Source organism: Canis lupus, chromosome 4 (genome assembly GCF_003254725.2).
Source record: "Canis lupus dingo isolate Sandy chromosome 4, ASM325472v2, whole genome shotgun sequence".
NCBI lineage: Eukaryota > Metazoa > Chordata > Mammalia > Carnivora > Canidae > Canis > Canis lupus.
In genome coordinates, this window is record NC_064246.1 from 48,165,848 (window position 1) to 48,187,212 (window position 21,365).

General features: G+C 35.1%; 1 protein-coding gene across 4 annotated transcripts in view; it reads right to left on the bottom strand.

The window, feature by feature from the left end:
* HMMR (hyaluronan mediated motility receptor) overlaps positions 1-21,365 on the bottom strand; it is a 46,438-nt gene that overhangs the window by 4,171 nt on the left and 20,902 nt on the right. For 3 of the 4 annotated variants that reach the window (XM_025435048.3, XM_025435047.3, XM_035715306.2), the window contains 7 exons: positions 17,764-17,978; positions 14,990-15,106; positions 7,623-7,769; positions 7,190-7,342; positions 7,002-7,101; positions 6,048-6,224; positions 239-401 (listed from right to left, as the gene is read on the bottom strand). In XM_025435048.3, coding sequence (XP_025290833.1) covers positions 239-401; positions 6,048-6,224; positions 7,002-7,101; positions 7,190-7,342; positions 7,623-7,769; positions 14,990-15,106; positions 17,764-17,978 — 1,072 coding nt within the window. The remainder of the gene's footprint in view (positions 1-238; positions 402-6,047; positions 6,225-7,001; positions 7,102-7,189; positions 7,343-7,622; positions 7,770-14,989; positions 15,107-17,763; positions 17,979-21,365) is intronic. The other variant, XM_025435049.3, reaches the window with a different exon arrangement.

Consider the following 21,365-nt stretch of genomic DNA (forward strand, 5'->3'; position numbering starts at 1 on the left):
GCCAGACAAGGTTTCAAGGAAGATGGGACGTGAACTGAGCTTGAAGGTGGGATCTAGATATGTGGAAAATAGGGAATATGGAAGAGGAAAGAAAGGCATTTTACATAAAAATCTTAGTATGGATTTTCTATATCAGAAATTGTCAAACAAATTTTCACAGTTCATAAAAATGGGTAACTTGAGAAATGCTGTGAAAGCAAATCCAAAGAAAGATGACACACATTTATTCATTTCTTACCTTCTTTCAATGGTGTTTTGAGACCAAAATTTTCTTTGCTTTCGTGAAGAAAAGCCTTTGAAGGATCAAAGTGTTTGATACCAAGAACTTTATTTAATTCCTCCTGAAGTTTTGTCTCACTTTGTTTTCTTTTAGCGAGCTGAGAGCGGAGTTTTGACACCTCCTATGAAAGAAAAATATAGACAACAATTATTAAAGTTCATGTGCGTGAAACATGTTATCGATGTTATTGACAAGTTCCAAAGTTGCTCATCTACCAAACCAAAAGGCAAAAATCGTTACTAGATATGGGCTTTAAGACTAAAAATTACAAAATGACTCTGAAGGGCTATGACAAAGGAGATAATGGGACATTTAAATCCTCTTGCCACTCTACAGTTACAGGTTTTTGTTTTTTTTTTTAAGATTTTACTTATTTATCTGACAGAGAGAGCAAGGGAGCACAAGCAGGGGGAGGGGCAGAAGGAGAGGGAGAAGCCGACTTCCCTGCTGAGCAGGGAACTTGATCATGGGACTTGATTCTAGAACCCTGGGATCATGACCTGAGCTGAAGGCAGACTTTTTTTTTTTTTTTTTTAATTTTTTATTTTTTTATGATAGTCACACAGAGAGAGAGAGGGAGAGAGAGGCAGAGACACAGGCAGAGGGAGAAGCAGGCTCCATGCACTGGGAGCCCGACGTGGGATTCGATCCCGGGTCTCCAGGATCGCGCCCTGGGCCAAAGGCAGGTGCCAAACCGCTGCGCCACCCAGGGATCCCCTGAAGGCAGACTCTTGAAGGCAGACACTTAACTGACTGAGCCACCCAGGTGCCCCCAAAACTATGTTTCTGATGAAAGTTCATCTCTAAGTTAAGTGCAGAGATCAATCTCTGGAATGACAGCATGAGAAGCTCCACTAACATGCTTCCTAGTGAAACTAAAAATCATAAAAAAGGTAACCATTTAAAGCATGTAAAAATAGTCCCAAAGCAAAATAGCTAATGAAGAAACATCTTTTCAAGGATATCTAGAAAAATATGGTACAGAAAGGCAAGGGTTTGTGGTATCTGAACCAATCCTGCTCCTTTTTCCCTACTCCTAGTTTAGCAAGGTGAACACCCTATACCGGACAGGTGTAGTTGGGAATACAGGGCCCTCTCCCCACCCAGCAACCCCCAGCTACCTGCTGCTGAGGCCATGTCCCAAGTACATGTGGCTGAGAGGTGTAGAAACCTTTCTTCTGTAGAACAAAGGCTCTACCTTAAATGCTGTGTGCTGAAAATGCTGGGACCCTGATCGTCTTTGCCCTGGCTCATGAGGCAATGATTCCATGCCAGGAAAGGCAATCTGAGAGAACCTCAGGCTGTTCCCCTTTCCCCTATGTCCACCAAGCACTCAGTCCCTAGGCCAGATGTATCACTCACAGAAAAGCTTGTCATTTTCTCCAACTTCAGCTCCAGAGCCCTGTCTCAGAGATTTTATTTGGGGGTAGGGAGTAGGCTATAAAAACATGTAGCTCCTAATTTCTTGCCAAAGGGGCTGATTTCACTTGCAACAGACTTTAGAGAAGTTCAAGCTGAAGGGTGTTGTGAATAATAGGAGAGTGAGGGAATAAGGGAACTGGGAGGTGCTTCAAAATACAGGCTAAACTGTAGGTTTAGACCTGGTAAATACAACATCAGGGAGGAGCCCTTCTGGAGTCATAACATAATCAGTCACTGACCTCAGACACACTTCCAATGAAAGAGCCAGAATTTAATTGGGTTAGCTCATAGAGCAATTATACTCCAGGGCACTGCTGGAAATAACAGAGCAATAAGCAACTAGTTATCTAGGAACAGGTGATCAGGGAAATAGAGGAAGACAGCCCTATCAAAATCAGTGTCATGTCAGGGTGACTGTGGGCATGTTCTAAACTGAAACTCCCTGAGTAGCAACATCAGAGGCACAACATTCCTGGGCATGATAGAAGGAATAGGCTTTACTAGCACAATCCAACCGATTACTAAACAAAGAAAATGACAGCAGGCCTGGAAGGAGAGGGCCGTAACCAGAGTGCTACAATATATAATCTAAAGTATCCACTATCTAACAAAAATTTACAAATACACAGGAAAGCATGACCTATACATTGGAAAAAAGCAGGGAACAAAAACTGCCTGCAATAGTAATCAGATATTGGACTTATTCAAAAAAGAGATTTTAGTGTAGCCATTATAAACATATTCATAGAACTAAAGGAACCATAAAAAAGTGAGAATACTCAAATTACTAGAATCATAGATGAAAGAAGGGACATGATGACTGACCTTATCATAATTATAAGGATTATTAAAAAGAATACTGTGAACAGTTGTATATCCATAAATCTGGAAATGAATCTTGTCCATTAAATGAAATGGACAAATTCCTAGAAGACACAAACTACTGAAACTAGCCAAAAAGAAGTCAATATGAACAGACTCATACGAGGTAAAGAGACTGAATAGTAATCAAACACTACCCACAAAGAAAAGCCAAGGTCCAGATGGCTTCATTACTGAATTCTATTGCACATTCAATGAAGAATTAATACCAATTATTCACAAACTATTTCAAAAAGTAAAAAGACAAGATATTTCCCAACTAATTTTATGAGGTCAGCGTCACCTTGATACCCAAGCCAAAGATATTACATAAAACCTATAGACCAGTGTCTGTTGGGAATATGGGTGAAAACATCTTAAGCAAATATTAGCAAAGTGAATCCAGCAACCTATAAAGGGAGTTATATACCATGACCAAGTGAAATTTATCAGAAATGCAAGGTTAATTTAACATCCGAAAATCAATTAATTTAAGAGAGCATATCAATAGAGTGAGAGTCACCTGATCACCTTATAGACTCAGAAAAGACATTTGACAAAATTTAACACCCTTTTATGATAAAAACACTAAAAAAAATAGTAATAGAAGAAAACTTTCTCAATTTGATAAAGAGTAGCTATGGCAAACCCACAGCTAATAGTTTACTTAATGGTGAAAGTGTGAAGCTTTCCCCCAAATCAGGACCGAAACAAGGATTTCACTCTTATCACTTCTCTTCAACATTGTCTGGAGGTTCTACCCAGGGAACATAGGCAAGAAAAACTAATCAACTGCATTCAGGTTAGAAGAGAAGTAAAACTATCTCTATTTACAAATGATCTTCTATACAGAAAATCCTAAAGAAGACACTAAAAAAACTATTAAAACAAATACATGAGTTTAACAAGATTGGAGAAAACATGACGAGCACACAAAAATCAAATTTATTTCTATACACTTGCAATGAACTACCCAAATATGAAATTAAGGAAACAACTTCATTTACAATAACAATAAAAAGGAGATAAAATATTTAAGAATAAATTTAACAAAAGAAGTACAAAATTTATACTTTGAAAACTCCAAAATGTTGTTGGAAGAAATTAAAGATCTAAATAATTGGAAAAATATCTCATGTTCATGGATCAGAAGATGTAACATAGTTAAGATGGCAATATGCTTCAAGGCTATCTACAGACTCAACATAATTCCCATGTGAATCTTAAATGACTTCTTTGTAAAAGCTGGATAGCTTATTCTGGAATTCATATGGAATTGCAAGGGACCCAGAGCAGCAAAAACAGTCTTGAAAAAAAAAAAAAAGAAAAAAGAAAAGAAAAGAAAAAGAAAGTAGGATGATCCATGCTTCCTGGTTTTAAAACTTACTATGAACCAACAGTAATCAAGACAGTGTGGAAGTACAAGGATAGATCAGTGGAATGCATTTGAGAGTCTAGAAATAAACCTTAAATATATGGTCAACTGATTTTCAACAAAGATGCCAAGACCATTCACTGGGGAAAGAAGAGTCTCCTTAACAAATGGCAAGAGACCAAATAGATATCCACATGCTAAGGAATAAAGTTGGACCCTTACCTCACACTGTATATAAAACCCTCAAATAGATCAATGACCTAAATGTAAAAGCTTAAACATAAAACTATTAGAAGGAAACATAGGGATAAATCTTCATGACCTAGGATTTGACAAAGGATTGTTAAATGCCAAAGAACAAGAAACAAAGGAAAAGATACATTAGACTTTGTCAAAATTTTGTGCTTCAGTGAACATCAATACAAAAGTGAAACGACAATGTATAGAATGCGAGAAAATGTTTCAAGAAAATGTATCTGATAAGGAACATACACACATGTAAAGAACGGTCATAATTTTTAAAAAACCAAACAATAATCCAATTAAAAATGGGCAAAGGATATGAATAGTTCCTCCAGGCAAGATATACAAATGGCCAATAAGCACATGAAAAGATGGTCAACATCATTAGTCACCAGGGAAATTGAAATCAAAACCACAATTAGGTATCTCTTCATGTCCACTAGAATGGTCCGAATGAAAAAAATCAGATAACAACAAATATTGGTGAAGATGTGAAAAAACTGGAACCCTCATGCATTGCAGGTAGAATGTAGAAAGATAAAGCTACTCTGGAAAACAGTTCCTCAAACTGTTTAAACATAAAGTTACTGGGATCCCTGGGTGGCGCAGCGGTTTGGCGCCTGCCTTTGGCCCAGGGCGCGATCCCGGAGACCCGGGATCGAGTCCCACATCGGGCTCCCGGTGCATGGAGCCTGCTTCTCCCTCTGCCTGTGTCTCTGCCTCACTCTCTCTCTCTGTGACTATCACAAATAAATAAATAAAAAAACAAAACAAAACAAAAACAAACAAAAAAAAAAAACATAAAGTTACTAAATTACCAAGCAATTAAACATGTTACTAAATTAAACATTAAGTTACCAAACATAAAGACACTTAATTACCAAGCAATTTCACTTTTAAGTAAGGCCCAAGAGAAATAAAAACATGTCCAAACAAAAACTCTTACATGAATGTTTACAGTAGCATCATTCATAATAGCTCAAAGATGGAAACAAGTCAAATGTCTATCAACTGACAGATAAATATGACATATCCACACAATGAAATATAATTAGGTCATAAAGAGGGATTAAGTACTGATACATGTTACAACATGGATGAACACTGAAAACACTGTTAATCAAAAGAAGCTAGTCAAAAAGACCACATATTATTTGAGTGCACAAACAGGAAATATCCAGAACAGGGAAATTTACAGGGATGGGAAGTAGTTTAATAGTGGGAGGGGTGAATGAGGACACAGAGAGATGATAGTTAAAGGGTAGAGGGATTCAATCTAAGGTGACACAAATGTTCTAAAACTGACCACAGAAATGGTTGCATATCTATGAATGTACGAAAAACAACCGAGTTGAATGCTTTAAATGGGTGAATCGTATGGTATGTGAATTATATCTTAATACAGCTGTTAAAAAAAACTTAAATGCTTAACTATTTTTTTCTTAAGTAATCTCTACGCCTAATGTGGGTTCAAACTCATGACTCTGAGATCAAAAGTCACATATTCTACCAACCGAGCCAGCCAGGCACCCTAAATGCTTAAACTATTTTTGAATACTGCTTATCTTTATGATATTTATTTATATCAAGAACTTTGCTATTTTGGAAATAGAAATGGATGTGTAAAGCTTATGAACTCTTTCAATTACACTAGTGATTTCCAATATACTAATGAGGTAGTTGGAAAACCTGAAAACATCAATAATTACCTGGTCAACATTCTAAAATAGATTCACAATTCTCAGATGGATATTTCTCTATAAACTTATTTTTTCTGATACCATAGCCCCTCCTTAAACTGAAATGTTAGAATAACAAACACCCCACCCTAATACCTTCAATAGAACTAAGTGTTATTTTACAGACCGATTTGAGTTGGCTATTTTCATCTTTCAGTTTCACAACATGCTTGATTTTTTGCTTTAGATTTTGATGACCCAGTAATTTAGCATATGAATCTCTTAGTTTATTTAGCTGTTCCTGAGCGGCACCATGTTCATTCAACAAAGCCTGTTTCTCTGCTTCAAATGCATCCAGTTGTAGCTGAAAAAGAATTTTTAAAAATAGACTTAGAAATGTTAAATTTACTTTTCTCATATAAACTACATAGGAAAATCAAGTACAGGGGATCCCTGGGTGGCGCAGCGGTTTGGCGCCTGCCTTTGGCCCAGGGCGCGATCCCGGAGACCCGGGATTGAATCCCACATCGGGCTCCTGGTGCATGGAGCCTGCTTCTCCCTCTGCCTGTGTCTCTGCCTCTCTCTCTGTGTGTGACTATCATAAATAAATAAAACATTTAAAAAAAAAAAAAAAAAGGAAAATCAAGTACAAAAAAACCCCCCAAAACAAACGAAGGATGAAAACAGATCATGCTGACATATTCTCATGGCTCTCCATAAATTCTTTGAGACTTTAAAAAAATCAATACTGTTTTTCTACTTTTTAAGGTGCGGAGATTAGCATTTATCTTTTTAAATTTTAAGATAGATATATTACTTTGAAAAACACAGAAAGATCATAACAAAGTGAGTCTCACAATTTTACATATGTTAATTATCAAAAATGTATAGCAGGAGAGCCTTCTAAACTATTAGCTTTAAGTTTCTTATTAGAAGGTAGTTTTTAGCCTATAAAGACTACATAAAAAATTGTACATATAATTTTAAAAAAATTTGTCTCATTTAATAGGGAGTTAAATTGGTACTGTAAATGTACAGCAGAATGATCTTTCAGAAAAATCAAGTCACTGTGGTGACTGTCACAGGGAACGAGGTGAAAGCCTAAAACAAACACAAGTTAGTGTAGTCCCAACTGACAAACCTGAAAAGGTTTTGTTTTATTATATAGTTCTTCATAAAGGAGACGCCACTTATTCATTTCCTCAGTTAACTCTGCCACTGTGTTTTCTTTTCCAGCTTTTCTGTAAGGCAAAATGAAATTTAAAAACATAGTGTATTAGAAAAAAATAACTGCGGTTATATGGCAGTCAGGTTCTAAACCTAGATTACCTTGCTTCTTCCTCTTCCAGTTGTTTCTTTAACTCTTCACCTTTTTGCTTGAGTTGGTTCTGCAAATCAGTTATTGTTTTAAGAGAAGAGACTGTGATTTCTTTAATTTCTGCTTCTTTAAGTGCTGATTTGGTCTGCAGATCCAGGAGCATCCTTGAGTTTAAGAGAGAAGAGTCCACTAAACATTTTATAGCCATTTTAATAACTTTTTCCCTTTCTTTTACTTAAAAAAAAAAAAGAAAAGAAAAAAAAACCAACTCAAAGAACTCTTCAAAAATTTTTTAACTGTGTAAATTCTTAATTTGCAATTGAAGATCACCCAGAGCAATGAAATTAAAATTCCCTGCATCACTTAGTAGTTGGCTTTCGACATTTAATTGTCTTAATGGTTCTAAGGCTGTAAGTATGGGCAGGTTTTAGTTCTCCCATGTACCTTGCGTATTCTTGATTTGCATTCTCAGTTGCCAATATCTGATGTTGAGTATCTTCTGCACTTTTCTCAGCCCTGGTCACTTTTTCCTGAAGTGACAAGTTCTCCAATTTAAGATCTTCTATCTCACGAGCCATAAATGCTTTATAACTTATTAAAAGGAAAATAAAAAGTTGAAGGATTTTTCTAACTATTGTGTGCATGATAAATAAATAAATAGCTGATTAGTTTATATTTTATACAATTTAAGGTAACACAAATAAAACCTTATGAACCGTGCATTTACACAGGTAAGAATTCGGTATTCTGAGGTCAGTACTAATGGGCTTATATGGCATAGGCTGTTCATCCAAAGAAAAAAAAAAAAAATCAAGTGCTTACTATGTGTATGAAGTATACCTAACATGAAAATTACTCCAAAATAAATAAATATACGATCTCTGCACCTATTGTCACAGAGTTTATGGTTTTGTGGGGAAGATAAGGAAATGCCTCTTCAGGTTTTCACAAAAAAATGTGAAAATATATGTATAATAAAATTTGTATTATGAAGAAAACTAGAGAAGGGAAGGGTGCCTGGGTGGCTCAGTTGGTTAAGCAACTGCCTTTGGCTCAAGCTCAGCTCCATCAGGCTCTCTGCTCAGTGGGGAGTCCATTTTGCCCTCTCATTCTGCCCTGCCCCCACACTCATGTGTGCACTCTCCCACAAATAAATAAAGCTTAAAAAAAGAAAAAAAAAAAGAAAACTAAGGAGCACTTAAGCTGACAATGGCAATGTACCACTTTTAGTGATTCATAAAAGGCTCTTCTGAGGAATTTATAGTTAAGCTGAGATGTGATGGTTAAAGAAAAGTTAGCTAGGGTTCAGGTGAAAGTGTTGCCAAGGGAAAAGAAGCATCTATGCTGGGAGGCAGGTAGAACACAGTACATACACTAAGAGATGAGACTGGAATGTAATGAAGAAGAGATGCAGGAACAGATGCTAGAGACATAAGGCAAGTCATCACTGTGGTGTACATCAGCCCAGATGAGCGATAAAGGACGGTTAGACTAAGGAGTTGGCAATGGAAAGATGTGAAATCTTTTCTGAAGACAAAATCGCAAATTTCACAAAATAGGGTGGATGTTAGGAGAAAGGGAGAGAAAATGATTAAAGATGACTCAGGTTTATGGAATGAGAAGCTGGGAAGAGGGAGATGTCATTGACTGAAATAAGAGGAAGAAAGAGACAGAAAATCAAGAGTTGTTCTGGACAGGTTAATATTACACAGTAGGGAGATTCTACCTGGAGATGTCAAATAGGCAGCTAGATAGATGGGTATAAAGCTGAAAGATCTGGTTTGAAGAAATAATTTTTTTTTCAAAGATTTTACTTATCTATTCATGAGAGACACACACACACACACACAGAGGCAGAGACGCAGGCAGAGGGAGAAGCAGGCTCCCTGCAGGGAACCTGATGCAGAACTCGATCCCAGGACCCCGGGTTCACGACCTGAGTCACAAGCAGATGCTCAACCACTGAGCCATCCAGGTACCCCTGAAGAAATAAATTTTAATGCTATTAGCATATAGATGGTGAGTGAAGTCATAGAATGGCTAAAAGCCTTCCAAGGCACAATTTTTCAAAGTAGCAGGAAAGGAAATCCCTCCACAGAGTTGAAAAGAATACTAAAATATAATTTATATTTATGCTTGGACATATCTAAATTAAAAATATATGTACACATATACATTATATGTACTAGATTATCCATATGGAAAAACAACAAAAAAAAATTGATCCCTATATCACTGCACACACAGAAACCTGTTCTAGATGGGAAAATGAAACTTTATTTTTTAAAAAAAATTTATTTATTTATGATAGTTACACACAGAAAGAGAGAGAGAGAGAGGCAGAGACACAGGCAGAGGGAGAAGCAGGCTCCATGCACCGGGAGCCCGACGTGGGATTCGATCCCGGGTCTCCAGGATTGCGCCCTGGGCCAAAGGCAGGCGCCAAACCGCTGCGCCACCTAGGGATCCCGGGAAAATGAAACTTTAAAAGAACATAAATATGTTCTTTAGACAGAAAGAAGTTCTTAAACTACATGCAAACATGTTTATATCAAAATCTATAAATTCAAACATTAAAATTGGGATACCAGGGTGGCTGTGTTGGTTGGGTTATCTGACTTTTGATTTTGGCTTGGGTTATGATCTCAGGGTCATGCGGCTCCATTCAGTGGTGTGTCTGATTTGCTCCCTCTGCTCCTCCCCACTACACTGTGCGCTCTCATTCTCTCAATAAATTTTTTAAAAAAATTAAAATCAAGAATTTCTAGTCATGAGAAGAAACCATAAAGAAAATGAAAAGTCATACTTTGGTAGAAGATATTTGGAACCATACTGCTGATAAAAACTTTACTATCAGGAAAAGATAGTGATACTATAGAGAAAGGAATAAAAGTCATATACGAGTAGTCCTTTATAGAAAAGGAAAGGTGGATTATTCCCATACGATTATTCCTTTATAGAAAAGGAAAGGTGGATTATTCCCAGGAGAAAGTCATTTTACACTAAGTACACTGGTAAAATTTAAGAAATACAACAAACTTTGGAGAGGAAGTAGATCAACGGTTACCTGTATAACCCTAGTGAAACTGTAGATTCTCACTGCTACTTTGTAAGGCAATTTGGCATTACATTTTAAAGTTGAACATTCACATATGTAGGACTTTAGTGTAATTGTTATACATGTATACTAGGAGACTACAAGAATATTCCTAAGAATACTATTAAAAATAACAAAGATTCTATGAAACATTTAGAGTTAATACCTATTCTTCTCAAACTATTCAAAAAAAAAAAAAATAAGAGGAAGGAAAACTTGCAAATTCATTCTTTGAGGCCAGTATCATTCAAGTACAAAAATCAGATAAAGACACCACAAAAAAAAAAAAAAAAGAACTATACACTACCTCTTATAAATATAGATGCAAAAGTCCTCAATAAAATATTAGCAAACTGAATCCAACAATACATTAAAAAAAAAAACAAAAACAAACACACACACACACAGCACAACTGAGTAGGATTTATTCCTGGGATATAATCAACATCACATCAATAAAGAAAGGATGAAAATCATATGATCATTTCAATAGAAGCAGAAAAAATATTTGACAAAGTACAACAACCACTCATGATAAAAACCCTCTGTAAAGTAGTAAAGTAGGTCTAGAGGGAACAAACTTCAACATAATAAAGGCCTTATATGAAAAACCCACAGCCAACATTATACTCAATAGTGAAAAACTGAGAGCTTTTCCTTCAAGGTCAGGAACAAGACAAGGATGTCCACTCCACCACTTTTATTCAACATAGTACTGGAAATCCTAGCCACAGCAATTAGACAACAAAAAGAAATAAAAGGCATCCAAATTGGTAAGAAAGAAGTGAAACTCTCACTATTTGTAGATGACATATGTATAGAAAATCCTAAAGACTCCACCAAAAAACTACTAGAACCGATATATGAATTCAGTAAAGTCACAGGATACAAAATCAATGTATAGAAATGTGTAGTATTCTTATACACTAATAATGAAGCAGAAAGAGAAATTAAGAATTGTACAAAAAACATTATTTAGAATTTACAAAAAACAATATTTAGGAATAAACTTAACCAAAGAAGTGAAAGACCTGTACTCTGAAAACTGTAAAATATTGATGAAAGAAATTCAAGATGACACAAAAAAATGAAAAGACATTTCATGCTCATAGATTGAAAGAACAAATATTGTTAAAACTTCTATACTGCTCAAAGCAATCTACAGATGTAATGCAATCCCTATCAAAATATCAAGAGTGTTTTTCACAGAACTAGAACAAATCCCCAAATTTGTATGGAACCACAAAGACCTCTTGAAATAGAAAAGCAATCTTGAAAAAGAAAAACAAAACTTGAGTTACCACAATTCCAGATTTCAAGTTATGGTACAAAGTGGTAGTAATTAAAACAGTATGATACAGGCATAGATCAATAAGACAAAACAGGAAATTTGGAAATAAACCCACAATTATGTAGTCAATTAATCTTGGACAAACGAGGACAGAATATACAATGGGAGAAAGACAACTTCTTCAACAAATGGTATTGGGAAAACTGGACATTCAAACAAATGAAACTGTACCAGTGTCACCATACATAAAAATAAACTCACAATGCATTAAAGACCTTAATGTGAGACTGGAAGCTATAACAATCCTTGAAAGAGCATAGGCATTAATGTTTCTGCATTGGTTTTAACAATATTTTTCTAGCTATGTCTTCTGAGGCAAGGGAAATGAAAGCAAAAGTAAACTATTGGGACTATATCAGAATAAAAGCTTTGGACTAGTGAAGGAAACCATCAATAAAACTAAAAGGCAACCTATTGAGTGAGAGAAGATATTTGCAAATGACACATCCAGTGATGGCTTAGTACCCAAAATATATAAAGAATATATAACTCAACATCTAAAAAAACAAATAGTCCAATTAAAAAATGAGAAGCCATGAACCGACATTTCTCTAAAGAGATCTAGATGGCTAACAGATACATGAAAAATGCTCAATATTACTTGTCACCAGGGAAATGTAAATCAAAACTACAATGAGATATCACCTCTCACTTATCAGAATGGCTAAAATCAAAAACACGAGAAACAAGTGTTGATGAGGATGTAGAGAAAAAGGCACTCTCTTGCACTATTGGTGCAAGACACTATAGAAAACAGTATGCAGGTTCCTCAAAAAATTAAAAATAGGAATACCCTATGACCCAGTAATCACACTACTGGGTATTACCCCCTATACAAAAGCACTAATTCAAAGGGACACATGCACTCTTATGTTTACAGCAGTATTATCAGTAACAGCCCAACTATGGAAGCGGCCCAAGTGTCCATTGATAGATGATTAGATACAGAAGATGTGGTAGATATATATACAATGGGTTATTCAGTCATAAAAAAGAAATGAAATCTTACTATTTCCAACAACATGGATAGAGCTAGAGAGTACAATGTTAAGCACAGTAAGTCAGAAAAAGACAAATACCATATGATTTCATTTATGTGGAATTTAAGAAACAAAAAAGCAATTAAGTAAATAAATAAATAAAAGAGAAACACAGAGAGAGATAAATCAAGAAACAGACTCTTAACTATAGAGAATAAACTGATGGTTACCAGAGGGGAGATGGGTGGGGGGATGTGGGAAATAGGGGATAGGGATTAAAGAGTATACTTATCATGATGAAAAAAATAAAAATAATAAAAAAATGCACAAAAGAAAGGAAAAACCACCCCAAAGCTCAAAGTGAGAATGGGTAAATTGTGCTATATTAATAAAATCAAATATTCTACAGCAGTTACTATGAATAAACTATAACCTCAGTCAACAATGTGATTCGATTCTTGAAACATACATAATGCAGAATATAAAGACAAGTCTCAGGAAATGGCATACACCATAATCACACTTTTTGGCAAGGTTCAGGAAAAAGGCAAAGTTATGTATTATTTGTATGGATATACATGCTATAAAATTATACACAGGGAAAAAGTTTATTATTATTTTAAAAAATATTTTATTTATTTATTTATTCATGAGAGACACATAGAGAGAGGCAGAGACATAGGCAAAGGGAGAAGCAGGTTCCTCGCAAGGGAGCCTGATGCGGGGGGGACTCGATCCTCGGACTCTGGGATCATGCTCTGAGCTGAAGACAGACGCTCAACTGCTGAGCCACCCAGGTGTCCCGGGAGGAAATTATTAATGCAGAATTTAAATAGTGTTATCTGTTGGTGGATAGCAGGCAGATGGGCTAGTAGAGAAACTCTTACGTAATACCAAATTATTGAAATCTTTTGGCTTACTGGTTTGGTTGTCTTTTACAGGTTCATGTATGTTGATTTCATCTTTATGTTTTATACTTTATGTTTAGTATACCTTCTATATTTATTAAATAATTAAAATAGATATAAGACAAAGAGACCTCATCCCAAAATGATCTAAATATAATAAAAATGTTTATATTAATATGCTTTTGGTGTGAGATGCACACCAATTTCTTAAATTATCATCTGGGGGATCCTTGGGTGGCTTGGTGGTTTAGCGCCTGTCTTTGGGCCAGAGCGTGATCCTGGAGTCCCGGGATCGAGTCCCACATCAGGCTCCCTGCATGGAGCCTGCTTCTCCCTCTGCCTGTGTCTCTGACTCTCTCTCTTTCTCTCTCTCTCTCTCATGAATAAATAAATAATCTTAAAAAAAATCTTAAAAAAAATTATTATCTGCAATTTGTAGTTCCTCCCAAAATAGCCCTCCCCCCGCCCCTTTTTAAAAGGGAAATAGTAAGTAGATGGAATAGGAAGTGAGGAAGTGGAGATAGTAAGTGTAGAGAATTTTTTATCAAGACAAACTACAAAGATGAGTAGAATTTTGGATTAAGAAGGGTGCTGGGAGTGAGAGGTGTTGTTGGATAGCTGCAGAAGGAAGAGGGGTCCAAAGGAATTAATAAAATTAATGTATTTTAAAGATTTTGAGAGAAAGAAAGAGAGAGAGAGATCTCATGACCCTGAGATCGTACCTTATCTGAAATCAAGAATCAGACACTTAACTGACTGAGTTACCTAGATGCCCCTAAAATTTATGTATTTTAAAGATAAGTGCACATTAACATGTTTTATTTTTATTTTTTTTTTATTTTATTTTTTTTAATTTTTATTTATTCATGATAGTCACAGAGAGAGAGAGAGAGAGAGGCAGAGACATAGGCAGAGGGAGAAGCAGGCTCCATGCACCGGGAGCCCGATGTGGTATTCGATCCCGGGTCTCCAGGATCACGCCCTGGGCCAAAGGCAGGCGCCAAACCGCTGCGCCACCCAGGGATCCCCATTAACATGTTTTAATATTGAATGGAAAAAATCCAGTAGAAAGGTTGAAAAGGACAAATGGAATAATGTCATTGAAGGCTAAAAGACTGGAACGCTTCTGTAGTGGTAAGAGAGGGTGAGCATAAATGCAGGTGTGTTTACAGGTTTGGTAATGAGGAGAAACAAAATTTAGAATTCTTCATGAGGAAAAAGATGGTGTCAAGGAGAGTAAGACAGAAGCTTGAAAGGTTTGAGAGTGCATGAAATTGGAAGGGGCTGGCAGGAAAGGAAATTTGTATACTATACTCTAAGATTACCAGGTAACCCTAGTGGCCCATTTATGGTTGGTCATTACAGAATTTAGAGTAATACCAACCACTTTATTTGTGTGATTATTTTTCCAGATTTCACTAGCCACGCCTCCCCACTCATATTATATTTGGAGTGCAGACTCTTAATAAGAATACCTTTCAAATTGAGCAGTAGCATCTCCAAGGCTTTGCACTATACTATGATAGCTCTCCTGCAAAAGCAGAGTGGCTTGACTGTGAGCAGCATTACTTTCTTCCAGTTCAGCTTCTTTCCTAGGGAATAAATAAAAGATAAAACACTAATTACAAATCATTATTTTAAGAAAAGGATTAGTATTTACCTTTGACACTGTGAATCATGTGTCCAATGTCTGCATCTTTGCATACACTATCTGGTAGCTTACATCTAACTTTATGATCTGCTTTTTTTTTTTTTTAAAGATTTTATTTATATATTCATGAGAGACACACAGAGAGAGAGGCAGAGACACAAGCAGAGGGAGAAGCAGGTTCCATGCAGGGAGCCGGACATGGGACTCGATCCCAGGTCTCCAGGATCAGGCCCTGGGCTGCAGGTGGCACCAAACCGCTGAGCCACCCGGGCTGCCCCTATGATCTGCTTCTGATAGCATGTTTGTTTCTGTACTAACTTCTCTTCTGGTTACTTTATGTACTAACTTCTCTTCTCATCTTATCTTTTTTTGCCCTTATTTTACTTTTGTTTTTATTCTAATGTAATCATTTCTAAATTTATCTTTCAATTTGCATGTATTTATGTAAGTAGTTAAAACATTTGTTTTTGGAAGAAGATAGGGTTAAAAGACTCTAAAACAATCTTAGCAGCAGCAACCAAAACTAAAGAATGTGAAAAATTACCAGTTAAAAAGCAGTTGGATTGAATAAAGTGTCTCTGCATTTAAACATTTAAGAAATACTAAGTGTCTTTAACTACACTTGGTACTTCTTTGGAAAAAAAAAGTTTTAGGACCATGTATATTTATTTTATTTCAGTAATCCACATAATAAATTGTTATTATTCAAAAATTTAATAACTTATTTGGTGAATTATTTTATATAGGCAAAATAGTGTCTTGTTTTGTTTTGTTTTTTTAAAGATTTTATTTACTTATTTATGTGAGAGATAGAGGCAGAGACATAGGCAGAGGGAGAAGCAGGCTTCCTGTGGGGAGCCTGATGTGGAATTCAATCCCAGGACCCTGGGATCACGACCTGAGCCAAAGGCAGATGCTCAACCACTGAGCCACCCAGGCATCCCACAAAATAGTTTTTAAGATCTTTTTTAAATATACATTACAAGCCTCAGAAATTTTTTGAAATATTAACATTATGTATTACCAAACTGGTGATAAAAATTTTTAGATGAGCATATGAGCTTGTAAGAGATCTTTTAAATAACATCTAAAACTCAGAACTATAAATAAGAAGGTTTATTTACTTATCGGCTAAGTCAGACATAGACAAAATAAACAGCTAATCAAATTCCTTCCATAATGGGCGTGGGATTTAAAAATATAAATACCAACAGCTAAAAGCAATCACATAGTAGTAAAGCATTTATAACAAAAATATTCTCTTCCCTGTTCCATAGAGAAATCACTTTCAATTTCTTAGTTTTTCTCTTACACCTAAAATTTCTAGGCTAGAAGGGACCTTAGAGATCATGCCATTAAAACCCCTTTATTTTATATCTAATGAAATAGAAAATTAAAGAAATTTGAATTGGTTTGCTTAACATCACAGAGCTAGTTGGCAGATCCTGTAATAAAATCTGTATCTCCCAACCTCTGTACCCAATTCCTTGAGTTATAATAAATAATTGTCTCAACTTTCTTTCTTCTCTGAAACTGACATCATCTACCCAGTTTCTTAAAGTGCCTGTGCCCTGAGACTGGCTCCAGTATAGAACTATTCCCTTATTAACACTTTGGTACTGCTCCCCGTAAAAGCAGGCATATATAAAATCTTTGTGTCCTTTTATCACTTATCATCACAATAAAACAGAAAAAGGATTTTAATAAAAATATCTAATAGGAGATAGATACACACTTGTGAGATACATTACAATTCTGTAAATTCGTATGTAATTCTTGATTCCTTGCTAGAAATATTTTTAGTAAGGAAATCCCTAGGATTCAAGTAACAATTATTTTAGTTACAACTTGAACTCAAGAATCAACCTGGATGTTTTAATTTAAATAAATGCAGTGGAGAAGGATGCATAATGTGATAAAAATAATAGGGAATTAGAATTAAAAGAAGTTCAAAAGGCACCTAGTTAGGTCAATTAGTGGAGCAATGGGCTCTTGATCTTGGGGTTGTGAGTTCAAAGTCTCACATTTGGCGTGGAGTCTACTTTCAAAGAAAAGTCTGAGATCTCTTAAATTTCTTATTTTTGAGTGTTTCCCAGGTTTTTTTTTTTTCTTCCTCACAATGCTTCTCTGATCACTACTTCTGAGTACTTATGCTACCTCAGAAAACGTAATTAAAGGTATAACTTATGCTATGTAAACTAATGTACACATAGGTGAAAAATGGAAATGTTTCTTTTTAAAGGATGGGATTTCAGCTTTTTTTTCCCTCTAAATCTATTATTGCTATAATGCTGACAATCAATAATTTCAGACAACATACGAGCGCAGTAAAGGAACCGCAAATTTTGGTCATTTGTTTATTAACATCCTTTTAAATTGCTGGCCTTAAAAAAAGAAAAAAACTATGCTTCTGACTTGGCTGTCATACCTGTTTATATATGCCTTCTATGGGTATACTTTACTTCTATTTCTTACTTGTAAAATAATTCCAACTTCACTTACTCACATGGTTGACATTAGAATCCTGAAAGCATGTACTGGAAAACACCTTTTTAACATCTGAAGTCATACTAAACATGAGGTCTTATTAATACAAACCCTTTCAGCTTCTCTTCTAGGAGTTTCAGTTCTTCAGCTCGAGATTTTGTTTCTTCTTCCAACTGTCTGACTAGCCTTTCAGCTTGTTCCTCTTTTTGCTGTAATTTATCTAGCTCGTCCAGTGCTTGCTTTAATTCTTCCTCAAAGAGATTCCTCTCTTTCATCATTTCCTCTTGAAAGGAACATAGCTTCTGTTGAAGACTGGAGGACAGTTCCTACAACCAAACAGAAAATCACCGAAATAACATGAAATGACATCATGAGGCTTTTACTAAGCACATAAAAGAAGTACAGATAATAAAATATGAATACTAAATTCAAGAGCTTCAAGAAACTTGAAAAATATAGATATCACCTGCATATTGTCATGGATTATATCTTGCACTGTGTTAACACTGTAGTAAATGTCATTTCGGTATTTTTTCTATGCAACACACACCCACACATACTGCTTATAAAACTAAAATTATAATTTACAGCTGACTTTCAATATATATTTCTCTCAGATGATACTTTATAAACAATGTACTATGATTTCAATAGTATGTAAGTGTATTTTAAAGTTATACAATATACAAATAAATCACCATTGTGAAAAAATTCTAACATTAAAATAAAGTGAAGATGGCACAAATAAATGAAGAGATATTCTGTTTTCATGGATTGGAAAAATTAGCATTGTTAAAATATCCATACAACCACAGCAATCTATAGATTCTATGCAGTTTCTATAAAAATGGGAATTTTCACAGAAATAGAACAATGCTAAAATTTGTATGGAAACACAAAAGACCCCAAATAGCCAAAGTGATCTTAGAAAGAAGAACAAAGTTGGAGGCATCATTTTCTCTGATTTCAAACTATCTTACCAATCTATAGTACTCAAAACAGTATGGTATTGGCATAAAAACAGACACACTGATCAATAGAAGGGGACAGAGTCCAGAAACAAGCCCATACATATAGTTAATTTATGATAAAAGAGCTGAAAATATATAATGGGGAAAGAACAGTTTCTTCAATAAATGGTATTTGGAAAACTGGAAAATCACAAGCAAAAAAAACTTGCTTGTGGACTTATACTATCTTATATCATACACAAAAAATAACTCAAAATAGATTAAAGACTTAAATTTAAGACCTGAAACCATAAATCCAGAAGAAAACACAGGCAGTTAATGATCTTGGTGATAATCTTTTGGATATGACACCAAAAGCAAAGGCAACAAAAGCAAAAATAAACAAGTGGGACTGTATCAAACTAAAATCCTTCTGCACAGGAAAGAAAACCATTCAGAAAATGAAAACATAACCTAGTAAAATGGGAGAAAATATTTGGGAGAATAAGGGGAGAAAAACTTAACCTTAGTAAAATGGAAGAAAATATTTGAAAATCATATATCTGATAAGGGGTTAATATCCAAAATGTATAAAGAATTCTTATTATTAAAAATGAAAAAACTTGGGGCACCTGGGTGGCTCAGTCGGCCAAGTGTCTGTCTTTGGCTCAGGTCATGATCCCACGGTCTTGGGATCAAACCCTGCGTTGGGCTCCCTGCTTGGCGGGAGCCTGCTTCTTCCTCTCCTCCCCACTCATGCTATCTCTGTCTTTTGCTCTCAAATAAATAAAATCTTTAAAACAAAAACAAAAGGAAAAAAGAAAAAACTTCAAACAACCTAATTAAAAACTGGGCAGCAGATATAAATAGACATTTCTTGAAGACATACAATTAGCCAATAGGTACATGAAAAGATGCTCAACATAACTCATCATCAGGGAAATGCAAATCAAAACCACCAGGTATGTTGCACCTGTCAGAATGGTTATTACCAAAAGGACAAGAAACAGGGGTGCTTGGTGGGCTCAGTTGGTAGAGCATGTGACTCGATCTTGGGGTTGTGAGTTCAAACCCCACTTTGGCCATAGAGATTACTTAAAACAAACAAACAAAAAAGCAAAAACCAAAACAGACAAGAAATAATAAGCGTTGGGGAGAATATGGAGGGAACCCTTGTGTACTTTTGGTGGGAATATCAATCGGTGCAGTCACTATGTAGAACAGTATGAATGTTCTTCAAAAAATTAAATATAGAACTGCCATACAAGCAAACAACTCCACTTCTAAGTATTTATCTGAAGAAAATGAAAATACAAACTTGAAAAGATATATGCACTTAAGGTTCAGCATCATTTATAATAGCCAAGATATGGAAAAAACTTAAAGATCTACTGATAGATGAATGGATAAAGAAAATGTGGTATATACACAGTTGAATATTATTTAGTCATTAAAAAAAGAAGGAAATCTTGTTATATGTAATGCTATGGATGGACTTTGAGGGTATTGTAATAAATGAAGTAAATCAGACAAAGAAAGACAAATACTGTATGATCTTATTTGTATGTGGAATCTAAAAATAAGCAAATAAAAACCCCAGCTACAGTGAAGATTGGTGATTGCCAGAGGCAGGAGTGGGCAAAATGGGTGAAAGAATCAAAAGATACAAACTTCCAGTTAAAAGATACTTTAGTCATGGGGTGTAACATACAGTGTGGTGACTATAGTTAACAATACTGTATTGCATGTCTGAAAGTTGCTAAGAGAATAGATCTTAAATGTTCTCAGACTAAAAAAATTCTATAGCTATATATGGTAACAGATGCTAATTAGACTTATTGTCATAATTTTGTAATATACATGAATATTGAATCATTACGTTGTATAGCTGAAACATATATACTGTTGTAGATCAATTGAAAATAAAAACAGGGCTCTATGCCTTTAAAAAAGAATGGTCACTGTAAATAAGCATTCTTTCCATCTCTTACACTCCTCTAAGTGTACAGAGACACATTTCTTAGATACTAAGATACAAAAAAACATTTGAAAGGTTTGCCAACAATAACTATAGTTGCTGGACCGGATGGCAGAAAAAAAATAACAAAATAAAAAAGAATCCAAATAAAGTGAAAATTGCCTCTGACTATACCCCACCCCAATCTTAGTTTCTCATTGTAGAGATAACCACTAGTTTGGTATATATGCCTTCTGGTGTTTTTCTATACATTTATATACTTAAACATGATAGAAACTAAATATGTAAAGGTCATTAAAAAAAAATAAATCCTAAAAATAGTTGTTGAGATCTTCAAGTCAGTATATATATATCTACTTAATTCCTTCAGTTGTTATATTTCACATCAGTGCATTCTAGTACCTATTTGCTATGCTCTAACTAACATGCTATATAATATCAAATGTTTGTGCCAATCTTGTAAGGGAAAAACAATTATTTCTATTTCTTTGATTATCACTAAGATAGAGCATCTTTTCATGTGTATAGATTATCTGAATTTCTACATCTGAGAATGATGAATTTTCATCCTATGCCCATTATTTCAGTGAACTGTTTTTCTCATTGATATGTAAATTATTCTTTATGTAATCTAGATTCTTAAAAATTGTCAGTTTTATTTCACATGCATTTAGACACTATTTTATAACATCACTGGAAATGTCCAAGTAGTAATCTAACACAAGAATGTACCAGAAAAGGGCAGCCCTGGTGGCTCAGCAGTTTCATGTCTCTCATGAATAAAT